The 19,182-nt window shown below is 28.5% G+C and overlaps 3 protein-coding genes and 1 non-coding gene across 6 annotated transcripts; 3 read left to right on the top strand and 1 right to left on the bottom strand.

The window, feature by feature from the left end:
* Positions 1-1,545: 1,545 nt before the first annotated feature.
* On the bottom strand, positions 1,546-2,372 carry LOC137833137 (heavy metal-associated isoprenylated plant protein 47). The gene is made up of 3 exons (XM_068641507.2): positions 2,253-2,372; positions 2,052-2,130; positions 1,546-1,917 (listed from the first exon to the last, which is right to left on the bottom strand). The coding sequence occupies exons 1-3, from the start codon at positions 2,256-2,258 to the stop codon at positions 1,769-1,771; spliced, it is 234 nt and encodes a 77-aa protein (XP_068497608.1). The 5' UTR covers positions 2,259-2,372; the 3' UTR covers positions 1,546-1,768.
* A 3,905-nt stretch (positions 2,373-6,277) lies between these two features.
* TRNAN-GUU (transfer RNA asparagine (anticodon GUU)) lies at positions 6,278-6,351 on the top strand. Its single transcript has one exon. It is a non-coding gene; the product is annotated as a tRNA-Asn (tRNA).
* Positions 6,352-6,626: 275 nt separating this feature from the next.
* Positions 6,627-11,667, top strand: LOC137832106 (putative galactinol--sucrose galactosyltransferase 2). 3 transcript variants are annotated; one of them, XM_068640104.2, is made up of 14 exons: positions 6,627-6,975; positions 7,200-7,444; positions 7,752-7,842; positions 7,952-8,000; positions 8,083-8,174; positions 8,450-8,557; positions 8,631-8,759; positions 8,986-9,396; positions 9,846-9,987; positions 10,073-10,140; positions 10,477-10,611; positions 10,695-10,906; positions 11,054-11,142; positions 11,218-11,667. In XM_068640104.2, the coding sequence occupies exons 1-14, from the start codon at positions 6,686-6,688 to the stop codon at positions 11,494-11,496; spliced, it is 2,340 nt and encodes a 779-aa protein (XP_068496205.1). In that variant the 5' UTR covers positions 6,627-6,685; the 3' UTR covers positions 11,497-11,667. The 3 variants fall into 3 exon arrangements, with proteins under 3 accessions (XP_068496205.1, XP_090160170.1, XP_090160171.1); XM_090304044.1 differs by lacking the exon at positions 7,752-7,842 and having other exon boundaries at positions 6,644-6,975; XM_090304045.1 differs by lacking the exons at positions 6,627-6,975; positions 7,200-7,444 and having other exon boundaries at positions 7,759-7,846.
* Positions 11,668-13,417: 1,750 nt separating this feature from the next.
* On the top strand, positions 13,418-16,945 carry LOC137832105 (ras-related protein RABB1c). Its single transcript, XM_068640103.1, has 6 exons — positions 13,418-13,743; positions 14,287-14,426; positions 15,313-15,395; positions 15,830-16,034; positions 16,333-16,401; positions 16,634-16,945. Exons 1-6 carry the CDS (start codon positions 13,698-13,700, stop codon positions 16,724-16,726), a joined length of 636 nt encoding a protein of 211 aa, XP_068496204.1. The 5' UTR covers positions 13,418-13,697; the 3' UTR covers positions 16,727-16,945.
* Positions 16,946-19,182: the final 2,237 nt, after the last annotated feature.

Here is a 19,182-nt window from a genome sequence, read left to right as displayed (position 1 = left end):
ACTCGATCCTCTCAATAGTACATTAGTTATTAATTGTTAGGTGGTGGATTAAAACTTTAGTTTTTTTTTTAATTGATAACTATAAAATCTTTGTGCAGCAATAGACATTCCCTGACCCTTCTTACATGCTAAATAAGTCAAGTCAATAAAAACGTGATTACAAAGATGTGAACAGAAGACAAATAACCTAAGCTTCCTATGCAAGTATACATGGCTTTATATTCTCAAAGTTCATTACCTTTATGAATGACTTGTGTTTCTTATTTCGACTTCTTGCGTGTGACTAAGGAAAAGACTTCAAGTTGATTTAATAGTTTCATTTTTTATTTTATTTTCATTCAATAAATTCAAATTGTATCTTCCTCTAAGTCATCTAGATTAATATTAAGACGGTTAAGTAGTGTGCAAAATTTATTGCATATTTAAAATACATGTGTGATTGCATAGATATTAAATATTTGATTCATAAATTTATCATAATTTGATTAAAGATGTTCATATGTTGATACCGAATTAAATAAATACACGTGTGATTGCATAGATATTAAATATTTGATTCTTAAATTTATCACAATTTGATTAAAGATGTTCTATGTTGATACCGAATTAAATAAATACATGTGTGATTGCATAGATATTGAATATTTGATTCTTAAATTTATCATAATTGATTAAAGATGTTCGTATGTTGATACCGAATTAAATAAATAGATTAAATAATTAATGAAATATCATTTTGTTTATCATATATATATATATATAACTAATTTATTTATGAAATTTATTTATATATAATTCCCTTGTATTTATCAGGTAATTTTGATCTTAATTATGTATATGGATGTATGTGTATGGTAATATATTTAATGCACTGTATAATTTAGTATTTAGGGATAGTTATATAAATTGGGATCTATGAATGTGTATAAATGATTACTCCTAATTATCTTAATATTTTAGATTTAATTATCCCATTCTTAAAAATAAACAAGGCTAAGCAAACAGTTAAAAATGCTTGAAAAAAAAACATGCTTTCTTTTATTGAGATTATTTTGTCTATCTCATCTACAAGGTGAAAATACATTTTTATCCTTCTGTATTATGTAATTCGGACACGCATTTGAAAAAAGTTTAAAAAGTTTTTTTGGATTATGTAATCCGGAAGCTAAAAAACACTTCCAAATTACATAATTTGAAAACTAATCATGCATATGGATTATGTAATCCGAAAGTTAATTACGAATTTGAAAAAAAACTTATAGGTTACGTAATCCAAAATATTACAGATGGATATTTTTAGAAACATAAAAAATTATGAAGGTGAGAGAAAAATATATAGAAGTGCAGGAAGAAAACCCTTTATTTATAAGGGATACATTAATGACAACCCCAATTTTTTATATAACCACATTACAATTCTCAATATTATTATTTTAATATATATTTTTATATTATTTAATTATAAATATACTTTTTATTATATATATTTATTTCTAAACCATTACTCAAAAATTATATACAACTTAACTTAAAAGAGTAAAGAGCTGGGAAAGTATAATTTTTCTATTTATAATATCTTTATTATTGAACTCCAAAAACGCTCTCTGTTTCTCTCTGCCTTTACAACTTTAGGTCATGCAGCACCATGCATGATACACCAAACCAGTAATGAAAATGCCTAATTCCTCTTAACACAAAAGCTGAACAAAAATGAAAAGTACAGTAAATGAACATGGTTTTTCACTCTCTTGATCATGGTTTCACCCCTCTAACTTGCTTTCACCTCTGCTAAGCTTATGATATCGGTTTGTCCAACCTTTTTCCTCAATGAATAAGTTAACTTCACAGCATCTACACCTTCTCCAATCACCACCAATCTGTCTTTCGATTCTCCTTCTAACCCCACAAAGTTCACACCTGCATTCATCCAAGTTTTCGAGTTCTTATGTTTGAAAAAAACATATATACATCAACTTGTATAACATCATTTTTTACCACTTTCACATAAACAATGTAAAGAGATAACTATAGAAGAAAAATGTTAGACCAACCTTTTGCAGCAGCAGCAACTTTGAGTGCCTTGGTGCGGCATTTTTGGCAAGTCATGTGCACCTTCATCATAATCTTTTGCTGCCAAATGAAAAAGTGCTGTTAGTTGGTTTGGTCTAAGAGAACACAGAAAAAGGTTGAGTATTGAAAAGAAAAAGAAGAAAGCATAGCATATGATTGCATTTTCATAAATGTATATATACCTTCATTTTGTTAAGCTCCTCTTGTACCTTAGAAATAACTATGGAAGGAGAAGCAGTTGTGTTGACATTTTATATGCAAGCAAGTAGGGTATGTTGCAAGCAAAGCAAAGCAAAGCCAAGTCAAGTCAATTAACATTAGTTGAAAATGAAATCATTGTACTAATTGAATACATATCTGCTTTCCAACAATATTTAATTATTGAGTGCATGAAAAAGTCTAAACCGTGTATCCTCTATTTCTAGTTCTACACACTCGCAAGATAGAGCCTTCGAGGAATTCGTCACTGTTGTTTTCAAATTTTCTTCTTAACTTAGCCTTGTTTGGTTAGAGAAAAAAAATATATTAATTATTTAATTTAAGAAAGAGAAGCTAAGAACAAAATAACAGAACTATTCTTTTCGTTTATTTATTTATTTTTATTGCGTTCTTATTTTGCATCTATTTATTTTTATTATATTTTATGGATGCAGTATATTTCTAATTCTTTATATATATATATATATATATATATATATATATATATATATATATATTACTCTATTCATTCTACTTATGTTAAGTAGCATGTATATAACATGTGTTTTGTTTTACGTTTAATATTTTTTCTACATGTTTTCTCTTTAAAACGGAATAAGAAAATTATTAAATATAAACTAATTTTAAAATTTAAGTTTGATGTTGCAAAAAAACACCATTTCTAGAGCTTTTTATCTTACTTCGAACATAAACTTATCATTGTTTTTAACCAAAACATAAATTTAACTGGGATGTTATATATAGTGTATTATAACATGTATTGGATTGTCTTACTCTCTTACATTTGCAGGAGTACTATATCATCTTTCGACTTTCGTATGTTTTCTCTTTTTTTTCTCGATTTTTTTTCTCAATATAGTGCAATTTTAAAAGCAAATTATTGAAATGAAAAAAAATCCATATATGAATAAATTGTATATATACAATTTATTCAAAACAAAATGGTCAATCTAGTTTACTTTAAAAAAAAACTCGTATATTTCAGTCTAAAATCATATATGAAATATACGTTTTCAATTTAAAAATATAATAATATTTCCAATTAAAAAAATTAAAATTCGAATATTTCATATACGGTTTCTATATGAAATATACATTTTTAATTAAAAATAATAATAATGTATAAAATTTAAAAAAAAATCAGAGAAATTGTATTTGTGCGTTGCTACTTTTAAGTTATATATATATATATATATATATATATATTTATTTTTTTCTATAACTGAATAAGTTTTTTATAAAATATTTTTTATTATTTTAATTAAAGAATGACGGGATTTTAAACATGTTCTTTTTAAAAACATTTGAAGTGAATATTTTCATATAAAACAAAATGAGTTGAAATTTTGATGTTGTCACGTTGATGTTTATGTCAGTCGTTGGAATGGATTGAACGCGTGTTAAAACATTAAAAAATATTTTCATCAATTCTATTGGTGACTCTATCATCAACATAAAGTATTATATTGTAAAATAAATAAATAAATAAAATATTAGTACGATAATTAAGATAATTATTCTAGGATCCAATAAATGTATTAATGGATGGTGTTCTGTAATTCGATAATAATGGAGAATTGTTTTATAATTTTTTTAAATTTCATTTCAGTCAAATTGATGGAAGAAAATGTAGGATAAGGTGTGATCGCTTTGACCAAGACGACGTCTCCAGAACGTCCCAGATAATATTTTTTCTATGGTATGAACACATAAATCAATAAATTATTAATTAGGTGCGGAAAAAAATCATCTTAGGTGAAAAAAATATATTGACAACAAGGAGAAAAATCTCTGATATTATTGTTTAATATATATATATATATATATATATTTATAATTGTGAGGTGATGATGATGTCAATTTCTCGAATTAATGAATAGAATCTTCTTTATTTCTCATAGAGAATAAAGAACATTAATTATGAAGATTGAAAAAAAAATAAAAAAAAATAAAAGAAACAGAAAAAGATGAATATTCTTTATAATTAAGTGTATGTTATAATAAGAAATCTCTTATAACTGAAACAATAAAAAAAAATATATAAAAATTATTAAAATAATAATAATATGGGTTGTTAAATTAACCCAAATGAAAAGTAAGATGTAAAAGACATACTTTTAGGTAAAAAAAAAAATCATTTATATCTACTCCTACCACTCATACTACTTTAACATTACCAACTTTATTTCATATTATTAATTCAGTTGAAGAGATACATGGTGTTTTTCTTAAATAATTTTAGAATATCAAAAATAAAAATAAAATTATTTGTTATAAACTAAAAAAAATTAGGATAATTTATAAAAACTTTACACCATGGACTAATTTTTTTCTATTAGAAATACTTATGAAAATTTTAATTAACTAAATCTTAATTTTTATTGACTCGTCTACTCCTTTAATTTAGTTTAATTTAGTAATGTTTAAGAGTATATTTATTATAAAGATATATACAATTTAAGATATTATCTTATAAAATATATTATAACAGATTGATATAACATAAAATTTAAGACTTTAAATTATAATAAGAAAAATATTTTTAAATCATAAAATTATTAATAATTACATATTAATTAAAGTTAGTAAAAATTATGAATAAGGTATAACAATTTATGGGGCTAAACAAAAAATCAATTAAAATATTATATAATGACTTAACAGTTCAAATAGAAAAAAAAAGTAAATGAAATAAGTTAAACTCTTCATTACATAAAAAAAAAGTAATTATAAATGTGAAAAATTAAAAATTAAAATATGTAATTTTAAAATTTAAATAATGTAAATATGATCAATTTTTAAACATAGTAATTTAATATTTAAATTGTAATATATACGTATATATTAATAAAATATTGTTTCCAATTATTTTAAAAGAGAACTAATTCTAAAACCTACATGTCGATTCTGTTTACAACGGCCGACAAAAAAGTGATCAGTTTAAATTAGGTTCTAATTTTTTTTAGCCAGATAATATGATAACAATTCTAAATTGTAGAAAATTTTCAAGTTAGCATTATCATAAGTAATAAAATATTTCTTTTAATTATTTAATGTAATTGATATTTAATGTAATTAAAAAACCCTAAACAACATATGTCGATGTTTTTTTCTATCAATGTTAATTAACAAAATTCTAGCTAATATTGGAAGAAGTATTTTTTTTGAGTGATTTCAAGTTATATATTTTTTATTGATCTTAATAGGATTTATTTTTATTTTCTTTTTTAGAATTATTTTATTGTTATTTTAGATCATTATTATTTGTTAGAATTTTCTAAATTAATGTTGTAAAAACTCGCTGATAAAAAAAAAATGTTGTAAAAACTCTTTTTTTTCATATGCAATCTATAATTTTCCATTGATGTCTGTTTTGTAATGATCTTTTTGTCAATGTCTGTAATAATTATTTTTTCTTATGTTATTTGAATAAATTTTGTCGTCGACATCAATAAAAAAGATAAAACTATCCCAATTAACAATGTCACAAAAATAAATCTGATGGATTTCACTTAAATAATTATAGCCAACATCGAGAAAAAGTTTTATCAATTTCAATTGAATTATTTTTGACAAATGTTTACTGAAAAATAATATCAATAAAAAAATATTCAAAATGTCATTAATATGGATGTTTTTGAATTATTACTAATTATTTATTTATTTTTTGTAAAAAAATTGACAGTGATTAAAATACTCTTTCTAAACCAAAAAATAAAAATTAATAAATAATTTTTTAATTTGAATAAAATATATTAAAATGAAATCTATTTAAATATCTTATGAAATTTCTCTTCAAAATAGAAGGTAAATGTGTTGTGTATATAAAAATTTTGTGTTGTGTAACTAATTTTTACATAATTTCGTTAAGTATCGCATTTAAATTTTGAAATTGTTAAACTTACCCAATAATATAGTACTTGTTATAAAAGGAATTTTTTTATTATTATAATATTAATTAATACATGGTAGAAATAATTGTCATCAAGCTGGAATAGCTCAGTTGGTTAAAGTGTGTGGCTGTTAACCACAAGGTCGGAGGTTCAACCCCTCCTTCTAGCGAATTGTTTTTTATTAATTTTCTTATCGCAATATTTTAATTATTTTTTAGTTTTTTTTATTTTTGTTATCTATATTCTTAATGCACTATACTTATTTTCATATGATTAATTTTGATCACTTCATATGCAAGTATTCAAAGGAACAGTACGAATTAAATTAACATGAATTAAAATAAATTAATTTTACTAATGAAAATATATAAGAAAAAAAAATCAACATGTGGTGAGCAGGAACAGTAGTCTGATCTCAAAGTCTCTCTCTCATATAGTGGAGGAAGGTAAACAGTTATAACGTTTCTTTAACTGTCAACGACATCACTTTGTTCCAAACCAGAATGTTCTCTTCACCTACGAAAACTCCACAACTCACTTTTCCACCATTTCCCACGTTCCTTGCGCCACCCCAGAGGCTCCTCTCAAAAGGGTGCAGACAATGGAGGCATTCCATGTCTGTGAATGCAAAACCCTTTCTCAAAGATGGAACTCTCAGTGTTGATGGCAAGGATGCATTAAGGGGTGTGCCTGAAAATGTGGTGGTCACGCCATTCACTGCTTCATCTGCTTTCATAGGGGCCTCTTGTGCTGATGCTAGTTCACGCCTTGTGTTCAAGCTTGGAGTTATCCAGTATTCATTTTTCTCTTCTGTTGTTTCTGACAGTAAATGAAAAAAAATCAATGTCTATCTTAAAACTGTTCAGCTACATTGTATGATGAATCCAATAATCACTATAATCTCTGGCAATTTGTACGTCAGCCAGAATTCTTGATAAATTATTCTGCTAAGTCTGCCTATGAAAATTCTTATAATGCGAAGAAAAAAGTAATCATAATTCGTCTTGAGTGATGCAGGGATGTCAGATTATTGTGCCTGTACAGATTCAAAATTTGGTGGATGATACCACGTGTGGGGAACTCGGGGAGGGACATTCCTATTGAAACTCAGATGTTGCTCTTGGAAGCAAGAGGTGGAAGGGATTCACAATCATCCAAGGAACAGAATTCATACATCATTTTCCTGCCAGTTCTAGATGGTGAATTTAGAAGCAGTTTGCAAGGAAATTCACTTAATGAACTTGAGCTTTGTGTTGAAAGTGGTAAAGATTTCAGTATATTTAAATATCATCTTTTTTTTTTTCCTTAAAAACTCTTCAATGGAAGTGATAAAGTGATTTTTCTTTTCTACCATTTTCTGATATAAGTGAGGTGAAGTGTCAGGTCAAATGATTGCACTGAATAGTATGTAGCAAAACCTCTCTCTCTATATATAAATCAACTCAGCCAAGAAATAGAAATGAAATAAAAAGAAAACATGAACCCAATTGTACCTGAGAAAATTAGTTATGCTTTCTTTATTATTCATATTCTTTGTCTATCAAATAGAGTGCTCTTTGAATTTTGTAGGAGACCCAGCAGTAGTAACATCCCAATCCCTAAATGCTGTTTTCATAAATTATGGAGACCACCCATTTGATCTAGTGAAGGAATCTATCAAGTAGGTCAGCAATTGAAATATATATACGAGACAACAAATTTACACCTACAAATACCATTGCTACACCAGTGAATTTATACTTCATCTACGTGTTTCAAACAATATGCAGGTTCTTATCAGAACACAGTGGTACCTTTTCACAGAGGGAAACCAAACAGGTTAGTCTGTTGCCGTAAAGACAGTAAAGTGAAAACCTGGAACTCTTTCACAGACTTATTTCAAACCACTTTTTTGGTGCAGATGCCAGGCATGTTAGATTGCTTTGGTTGGTGCACTTGGGATGCTTTTTATCACAGTGTTAATCCTCAGGGAATCAGGGATGGACTCAAGAGGTTACTTCAGCTACTTTTCATCTGTTCGTTGTAAATGAAATTTAAGATAGTTAATAAACTAAATTTCTCTTACAGGCTCACACCATGAAGTATCTTAAATATAACTCTAGGGAAGAAGTGATATTTGAGTAACAAGAGAGTTATTGTCCATTCAATTTTTGTTTATCATATTATATAGCTTAAATGCACTCCTATTCTACCCGTCATCCTGTTTCATTACTTCTTTGAGTTCTTTCTGTTTGTGGAAAACCTTCTAAATTAAATCTGAATCACAGTTTATCTGAAGGAAGCACACCAGCAAAATTCTTGATAATAGATGATGGATGGCAAGACACTGTGAATGAGTTTCAAAAAGATGGGGAGCCATTTATTGAAGGATCACAGTGAGTTTCTGTTCATTATCTTTATTCCTTGAGGAAATCGAACACTTACTTTCTGATTTCTTTGAAACTGTAGATTTGGTGGCAGATTAATCAGCATCAAAGAAAACAATAAATTCCGAGCAGTAGGAAATGTAACTGAAAATGGGGCACCAATTAGTCTAAGGGATTTTGTTTCAGAAATCAAGAGCACTTTTGGTCTCAAGTCAGGTTCCTGTACTTAGATGTTTTTTTTAACATACATGAGCTGTTTGTATACAAAGCTTAAGTTTTTTTGAGAGTTTTCCAGTCGAAAAACTCTAAATACTTCTATCCAAACTGACCCTGGTGATATTTAACAAAAAAACACATCAATTATCCTTTTCCTTTTGTTAGGATTTATCCTTCCAATTAGGAAAATTGACCTTCCTTTTCCTTTTGTTAATCTTCAGATACGTCTACGTATGGCATGCCCTATTGGGTTACTGGGGAGGGTTAGATCCAAATGCATCTGGAACTAAGAAGTATGATCCAAAACTTAGATACCCAGTACAGTCACCAGGGAATTTAGCAAATACAAGGGATTTATCTATTGATGCCATGGAGAAGTATGGTATTGGTGTCATTGATCCAGCAAAAATTTCAGAGTTTTACGATGATCTACACAGTTATCTTGTCTCTCAAAACATTGATGGAGTTAAGGTTGATGTTCAGAACATACTGGAAACAATTTCAAGTGATCAAGGAGGACGTGTTTTTCTCACTAGACATTTTCAACAGGAGCTTGAAAAGTCCATATCAACCAATTTTCAGGACAATAGCATAATCTGCTGCATGGGTCATAACACAGACTCCATTTACCAGTACATACATTAAACACTGCTTTGCATACTAATTTGTCTTCTGACAAATTATATCAATAATTAGGAATTCAGAATCTGCTTTGCATACTAAGAAATGAATTATGCATATTTTTATGCTGGCAGTATTTGAATTTGCACTATCTATTATTCTTAAAAGTTGCATCTCCATACTACTTCTGTTGTAATTTTATCAGGAACTATAGCACTTCTAAGAACCACTTTTTGTGAGCATGCATTTTTTCATGTCAAGTGTTCTAGTAAGTGCTTAAATATTGTTCATTGAAATGGGGTAAAAAAGAGAAAAAAAGGTAGCACAAGTTCAAGAAATTTGGCCTTTAGTACTTTGGGTGGGAATCCTCTGGCATACTTTTTCAGTATTATCTCAATTTCTAATACATTAATGCATTATTCCCCTAGATAATAATGTTGCCCCGTCTTGAGTTTGACAGCTCAAAACAAAGTGCAATTACGCGAGCATCTGATGATTATTATCCTCAAAACCCCACAACTCAGTCTCTTCATATAGCTGCTGTAGCTTTCAACAGCATATTCCTTGGTGAAATTGTTGTACCGGACTGGGACATGTTCTATGTATGCTATGGAATCCTCAATTATTTTACCCAGTTTATAAACTTGTATCCAGAATCTGATTAAATTCTTTAACTTCATTGTCTAGAGTCTCCACGATGCAGCTGAGTTCCATGCAGCTGCTAGAGCGGTTGGAGGATGTGGAGTATATGTAAGGTAAAAAAAAATGTAATATGTAAGTATAGAATCTCTCAAATGACAGATAGTAGTCAAAGTATAATAATGACACGAAATCTTGTTTCACTTCAAGAGAAAGAAATATAGAATGTGAAGATTATATATTTGCTCATTTTGCTATATTCATGGATGGCTTATAATACTGACTACTGATCAAATGGGTTGGATATGTTAAAGAAATGAGAATGCAGCAGTTGAATCATTACTCAGTCAGTTTGGTCTAGTTCACTGCAGAAGTATACTTGTTATCTCTATTATCCATTTTCTGTAGTGTTTTAGCATCAACTAACCACAACATGGCACTGTGACAAACAGTGACAAACCTGGCCAACATGATTTCAATGTATTGAAAAAGCTTGTACTTCCTGATGGATCAGTTCTCAGAGCCAGATATCCTGGGAGACCATCGCGTGATTGCTTATTTACTGATCCAGTCATGGATAAGAAGAGGTATATATGTACTAAATTTATGCTGCAATAGAGTTTGAAACATTTAAGTTCTTCTTGTCACATTTTATGATTTCCAATCACAGCCTTCTCAAGATTTGGAACTTGAACAAATGTGGGGGAGTCATAGGCATCTTTAATTGCCAAGGAGCAGGTTCCTGGCCTGGTCTTGAAACTAAGTCTGAGGAAGACACTTTTGAGCTATCTGGCAAGGTATCTCCCTCGGATATTGAGTATTTTGAAGAGGTTTCAGGAGGGCCATGGACTCAAGATTGTGCAGTTTTTCGCTTCAATACAGGTTTGGATCATATAGTTTTCACAGTCGCAGATGCAACATGATATGGTGTTCCTTTTGCAATTTTGTAGAGAGATCACCAACAACTATGTTTCATGTTAACCACTTAGGAATGGTTAATGGACTACATGTTTCGGTTTGCAATTTCAGGATCTCTTACACGACTATCAAAGGAAGAATCATTTGATGTCACATTAAAAGTATTGCAGTGTGAAGTATTCACAGTATCTCCTATAAAGGTAGGACCTACACATCGTTCATTCTGTTTAAAATCTACCAAAACTGAACTGCATCTTTTTATGTCATATACACAGGTTTATGATCAAGCAATCCAATTTGCACCAATAGGACTAACAAATATGTATAACTCTGGTGGAGCTGTTGAAGCAGTTGAATCCAGTGATTCTTCTGAATCTAAAATACACATAAGGGGTAGAGGAGGAGGTGACTTTGGAGCTTACTCCAACTTAAGACCAAAGTCTTGCTGTGTAAATTCTGAAGATTTGGAGTTCAAATTTAGAGAGGAAGATAAACTTTTTGTAGTAACAATTCCAGCTAAAACCACTTCATGGGACATCACCATCAGCTACTGAGGCCTTGTTTTTCATGACAAGGCACAATCCCTTTTTTGATGAGCATTCATGAATTATTTTGCATTCTTTATCGTTGCATTTCAATCTACCCATCTTCCTATCACAAATATGTTATGACATCAATCATAAGAATAAGAATGCAACTATATAAATCTCATAATTCATTCTCTATATTTTATTATTGATTTGAATATTAAGAGCGTTTCTATGTGTCCATCACCATCAAACTTCTCAAACCAATTTTTTTTATTGCACCATGTAATTACTTGATGATAAAATTATAAAAAAAATTATGTAATTTTTTAAAATCATGTTAAACTACTCGAAAATAAAAATTAATAAAGTCTCTATATTTTTAATAATAATAATTAATAATAAATAGTGGATGATTTATTGTATAGTATATTATCTATGGATATAAGTAATTTAGAGAATGTGAAAAAACTAATTATAAAAAATTAAACATATAAATTCTTTATATCAAAATAATATTATTAAAAAAATCATATAATTTTAAAAAAATAATTTGTTATTATTCAATTCTAAACTGATATTTAATTAACTACTAAAATTTTAGCTATCAATTACTTTAGATTATAAAGTTTGAAGCTAAAATCTTGATAAATTATTAAATACCAATTTAGAAATTAATTTAATTTTTTTTATTAATAGTAGAAATTATTTTAGATATCAATCATTTTTAGTTTATAAAATAGTATCCAATTTAGTTATTATAGTAACTAATTATTATTTTTCTCTAAAATTAGCTTATATTTAATGATTTTTTTTATATATTTTTTCTCTCTATATCACTACATTAGAATCATTAAATAAAAACTAATTTTAGAGATAAAAAATAATTAGTTACTTGACTAAATTTGATATTACTTTATATATTAAAAAAATATTGCTATCTATACTAGTTTTTAAATTTATAAATCAGTTTCAAAATTAATATTTAATCAACTAATATAAACATTTGATAGCTAAAATCTTCATAACTATTTTAGATATTATTTATTTTTTATTTATAAAATATTATCTAATTTAATCAATATAATAACTAATTATTTTTATTCTATATAATAACTAATTATTTTTTATCTTTAAAATTAGTTTCAATTTAATTATTTTCTTGTATACTATAAATAGCTATATACTATATTTTCTTTTGTTATTTATCTTATTTATTATGAGATTTGATTTTATATTTGATATTTAAATTTTTTGTTTTCATTTTAAATTAATTTAATATTCATGAACCATAACTATATTTTATTTTAATATTTGCCTCTAATTCATTAAAAATGTTAAATTTTCACAATTAGATTCGCATATATACAAAAGATGACACTCAACTCGTATTTAAACAAACACAAAAAAAAAACAGATTAAACACATTGAAATTTGTGTAAAAAAATAGGCATACAAAGAATAAAAAGAGTGTGACGTTAAGTTATTTAATATTCTCGTTACTCAATGGATTCATTTTTTATAAGATTTTCACAATTTTAATTCCAACATTGGTTGGGAAATTTCTCACATGAATAAATTCAATGATACACGTTTTAAGTAGGCAAAAAAAAATTTAAATTACGTTTCAAAATATAAAATAATCAGTATCACAACAATATGAAATTGATTCAAATTTAACAGATAAATTATCAAAATTTAAAAAAAATAAAAAACAGACTCTGTAATATTTAACCTTTATATCATATGATGTTGTTGTTATCTAATTAATAAATATATTATATAATCTAAAAGATTAGGTCTTTCAGACCCATAATGAAATATGAGTAAACAATAAAACAGAATCGGATTTTTCTCTTATCGAATTCTTTATCTCTTACTCCACGATAACAGATGGGCCTAGAAGGCCCAATAGCTTGGGCCATAAATACGTATCGCACGCGTATAGTTATGGTATAATCTTAAGAGAGAAGAAAGAAAGTGAGAAGGGAGAAGGAAGGTATAGTGTAGAAGAACCAAACGTTATTATCTTGCATTGCATTGGATCGCATCGCTGGAACTGAACAGAACACAACAGAACTGTTATTAATTTCATTTGACTCTCTCTTTCTCTCTCTTATTTTCTCTCTCCGTGATTGCTTCTTAATCATCATCATCTTCTTCTTCTCTTCTCTTCTGTTTCCTTTCACAACAATTCTCCTTACAGATTCCAACCTTAACTCCTCGTAATGTCTTACGCTTACCTCTTCAAATACATCATCATCGGCGACACTGGTAATCTCAATTGCCCTCTCTGATCTCGATTCTGCGCTCAATTTATGATCGGATTTACCTATTTGGGGTTTTGTGACAATGTTTTGATGGATGAATTTATGCGTAATAGGATAGTGGATTTGATGAAGGGATTCTGATTCTAATATTTTTATTTCGTGTGCTCGCAGTTATATTTTTCGCAAAATATGTTTATTACTGTATTCAATTGAGTTAACTTTTGAAAGAATTATGAAACTGTTGATACTTTTTATTATGTGTGGTTGTGTTGTACCTGCTTCTAACACTCCTCTGCTTCACCTGCTTTAACTATAGTGGGCTCTGTGTTGGAGCTACGTTTTTTAATTTGGAAAGAGGTTTTTGTGATTTATTTACTCTTCGTTGCTACTCGCGTCTTTTTAACTGAAAATATGAAATATTAAATGTTCGTGTCTTCTTTAGTTTTATCTGTGTATTTTGTTTACCATGTATTAAACAGTAGTAGCTGTTTGTGTGGAGAGGACTGACTGGGTCTGTGGCTTAATTATTTAACTTTGGTTTCTGTAGGAGTTGGAAAGTCTTGTCTTCTACTTCAATTCACAGACAAGCGCTTTCAACCTGTCCATGACTTGACCATCGGTGTTGAATTCGGTGCCAGGATGATCACAATTGATAACAAGCCAATCAAGTTGCAAATATGGGATACGGTTTGTTATACCTCACTTCCACAGAGCTTTGCTATTTATCCAATCAGTTTAAATTTTTGGAATTTGTGAAACAATTTTTTTTATGATGCATGTATCCAAATTGACTTAGTAAAATACGACAATTATTGTCTAATTTGTGGGAGCTGGTAATTGTTCGCGCTCCACGGCCTTTTATTTTTGGGTGCAGTTCACCCTTAGCTTGTGTGTCCACTCAAAATAGTTTTACATGTTTGAAGATGATAATATCATACAAATCCATGCCTTCTTTGTTCCAAAGAACATTTTGCTGAGCATGGTATGGAGTGTACTCGCATACTGACACATTGCTATTCTTGAACTTGGAAAACCTAATAAATTTGGGGTTAAAGCCTTTTTTATTCATGAGCTTATCCAATTAAGAAAAAAGTTCCTATATTCATGAGGCTGAGCCTTGGCCTAGCAGGAAAGTTGCCTTTGGTTACCTGTTGCTCATGGGTTCAAATCCGGGAACAACTCTTTTCATATGCAAGTGGTTAAGGCTGTGTACAATAACCCTCCCTCATATCTTTTCATAGTGAGAAACCTTCCATGTTAGTTTATGCATGAGATAATAATATTTTTGGTTTAGGAGGTTGAATGCTTTTTATCTAGTGGTGACAAATTATGACTTATGATATGAGATATGGGTGGAACGAAAACACTTTTAGCGGCTAGTGGGGAGTGGTGGGTAGGACATGGCCTTTGGCTGGCCGTTATAATCATCCTGCAAGCTTAAAATTTGGATTTCATTTTATATATCTTCAGCTTAGGTTCATTATTCAGATTTTGCTGGTGGAAAATATTTTGCGTTAGTTTTTGAGTTATATAATTTGTCCTCAAGACACTGAGTTTCCTTGTAATATTGCAGGCTGGTCAAGAATCATTCAGGTCTATTACAAGGTCTTATTATAGAGGGGCTGCTGGTGCACTTCTTGTTTATGATATAACCAGGTATCCTCTAATTTTCACTTTTACAATATATGTTTGAAATCGTAAAATTAAATAATTGTTTCATTTGTAAAGTAATTACTTTGTTTTAGGAATCTGTAGTCTTTAAAAAGAAACTGTATATTATGTATCCCGTCACCTCAGATGATTTGTAAATCATTTTAATCAAAGTGAGTTCTTTTCATTTCTATAAATTAAACACAATTTAAGTGAAGTTTAAACATAGTTATATGGAGATATGAACAAATATCTATATATTGATAGAAAACAGTATTTTATGAGTAGTTATTTGCTTAGGAGAATGTTTTGTGCTTATTCGATATGATTGGGCAACAAAATATGCGTGACAATTTGGTACATCCATGCTTTGTTGTATAAGGAGTTTTTTTTTATCTTGAATAAAGAAATAAATGATGTTGAACTGTGTTTACCAATAGGAGGGAGACATTTAATCACTTGGCTAGCTGGTTGGAAGATGCAAGGCAGCATGCAAATGCAAATATGACAATTATGCTGATTGGCAACAAGTGTGATCTTGCTCATAGACGGGCAGTAAGCACAGAGGAAGGCGAGCAATTTGCGAAGGAGCATGGGTTGATATTCATGGAGGCCTCAGCAAAAACTGCTCAGAATGTTGAAGAGGTAAAAAATCACATCATATAGCATCTTGAATTTTGTTCACCTATCCCTCCCAGCCCCACTCTCAAGAGAAAAGTCTGATTTTCAACATATCTAAGCTCGTATGTTAACTGCGTGTTTGGTAACTCGTTTAATAATGAATCCACTTCCATCCAGTTGAAGAAGCTACAGAGAGTTTGCTTCTGTGTGTTTTTTTTTTCAAAATTATCATGAAACGGGGACGTATATCCAAACAAACCAAAAATATATTGAAAATTTATCATCTAGATGGAAGTTTTAATATATAGCCATTCTTCTGCAGGCATTCATCAAAACAGCTGCAACCATATACAAAAAGATTCAAGATGGAGTGTTTGATGTATCGAATGAGGTTAGTTTATCTCTCTCCAGCTTTATGTCATTCTTTACTTCATCTGTTTATCACTTTTATATCAAATTCTCACCAATGGAATGTGAAGAGCCACTGGGGTATTTAATTACTGTCTATCTTGTGTTTTTACAATCTGCGAATGCATTTAGGGGGAACTATTCTAAAACGAAAAACATTCTTTTTTATTCAAAGAGCAACTACTTACGGCAGTGAAATTTTTGTTTGGTTTCAGTCTTATGGAATTAAAGTAGGATATGGTGGAATTCCTGGACCTTCTGGAGGTAGGGACGGCCCTTCTGCTGCTGCTGGAGGTTGCTGCAGTTGAATGGAACATATCAGAACCAATTTGCATCAATATAGTCCTTTATGTATTCTCTTCTTTTCTATATTTTGGGTTTGGATATGAAAGATTAAATGTTCTGTCCATTGATAAAATCAGATAATTGTATAATGTTTTCTTTTTAATCTTGTCTGTGTTCTTTGACTTGAATTGATTATTTGTCTATATTTGTGTGCATAGTTAATTGATCTGTTGTTTCATTCTTCTTGGTTTGTTTGGATCTGTTTTTGATATACTTATTAATTACCACGTCTAACACGCAAAATCTAGTATATATTGCTTCAGATGTTGCGTGTCACGTCACATTGAAGGTAAAACGGAATATTATCTAACGGAGGGTGAGATATAAGTTTTATAAGAATTTTCATTTTTCATTAGAGAAATATAATATGAACTTTAAAATTCCGAATCATAAAAGTAAAAATAAAAGTATTAAAATATGAATTTTATAAAACTTTTGAGTGTAAAAGTTGTAAGATAAATTAAAGAGTCACCAGGGGCCAATTTCAAGCTGCTAAATCTGCAATCTAAATTTATATAGACACTCTTTTCTATCTCTGGACTCAAGTATAAACAAAATATATAATTTTAAAACTGAGAGGAGTGTAAAACTAGATTTGCTCCCAGGGATGGTAACTATCTCATCAGTATTTTAAAGTAAAACCTCATTTTCATTTTCATACTCAACCGCCATCTTCAACTCCTATGATTCTTTCTTTCATCTTTATTCAATTTAGATATATTTCTTATCTTATTATTTTAAATATTAACTAAATAATTTAAAATATATATATAATATTATTAATGATTCAATATTAAAAAAATACACGGTAGAAGTTTACAAGATTAAACACTTGTCATTGGAATATTTTTATGTGAAACAATAAACAATAAATTAAAAAAATGATATAAATAATCAAATTTATAAATGTTTATTTGATTTAATCAAATTAAAGTTTGTATTTCTCAAATGCAGTACATCATTTAAATAAAATCACAAAAAAAAAACTTAAGGTTTAAGAGAAAAAATAACTTTATAAATCTGAGTGAACTTTATAAATATTAAATAAAACAATTAATAATTTGTCTTTATATAACTTTGTTGAGATGATGTATTATATTTATTATTGTAAAAAATAGTAAAGAAATAAGAACAACTATATCCACGATAAAATATATGGATGGCCTTGGCATTCCTAATTCTATTAACATGCTTAACATTTTATATTTTGTTGGTATAACTCTGTCATTTTGTTGGCATTTGTCTGTCTGCATCTTTTCCTAAGGTTTGACAAACATCTCATATTTTAAAGGAAAAAAAGAAGACTTATTAGTTCAATAACGAGGATAGTTTATTTATTTTTAAATTTATATAATTCAAAGTAATAACTAAATGATTTTAAAATACATGAGAATTGATATATTAAAAAAAATTTATTTCATTGAAATTAATGACTAATATTCTTTAAATCTGGCGAGAGACGATACGTTGTGAGATAATTAATTTCATTAAAATTATTTTAAACGGTGAAAATTTTTATATTAAGAGATCATCTATTTGATTAAAATTAATGACTAGTTGACTTTAAAGTGAAATAGAATACACAAAAGTTAAAACCTACAAAAAAAAGTAAAAATTCCAATAAATATAAAGAAAAGTGATTATGTTGTTGGGAGTCTAAAGAAAAAATTATCATTTAAAATGTCAGATCTATTAGGGATAAGAATATTTATTTAATATAAGAATATGAATACGTGAGTGCAAATCTTACATTATAAATCAGTAGTTAAATTATGTTTAAATTTTTTTATTATAATATTAAATTTATTTAGAGGAAAAATTTATTAGATTTATCAATTCATTTGTTATCAGATAATAATATATAGTTATCACGCACAAGTTGATAGGTGTTGAGATCTAAAGTCGTCTAAAAATAAAAATAAAAAAATATTTAAAACTTATGCTTCATAAAAAACTATATTTGAAATTATTTTGTACACCTCAAATAAGTAGATAACTAGCAAACTAATAATGCAGTGACATTTTGTTTAAAAAATACTCACACAATGAAAGTTTGAATAATTAGTCGGAAACAATGAAGTATCACTATTCTGGGTTTTAAACCGAAGAAAAGATGGATCCATGAAATCCTGTGAGAAACAAATGTGGGTCATGGTTGGTAATGCCCTAGCCGTCAATCCTTTATGCATGAAACTGTATGACAAAGACAACCTATGACAATGCCATAAGGGAAGGGGACTTTTGATAGTGCCATCACAATGTTCCATTAGCTTCTAATGTTTCTTTCCAATGCATGTGCTGAAAGACCTTCAGAGTACCATTTCCTCTGCACAACACCAGAGAACCTCTGCAACTATATTTTTTGAGGTTGATCAAAGGAGTTTACAGAACCTAACATGCAGTAATCAATTTCAAAAAA

This window comes from Phaseolus vulgaris, chromosome 6 (genome assembly GCF_051622355.1).
Source record: "Phaseolus vulgaris cultivar YP4 chromosome 6, ASM5162235v1, whole genome shotgun sequence".
Lineage (NCBI taxonomy): Eukaryota > Viridiplantae > Streptophyta > Magnoliopsida > Fabales > Fabaceae > Phaseolus > Phaseolus vulgaris.
Note: the sequence above shows the minus strand (reverse complement) of the source record. Positions and strands in the feature narration are given on the sequence as shown.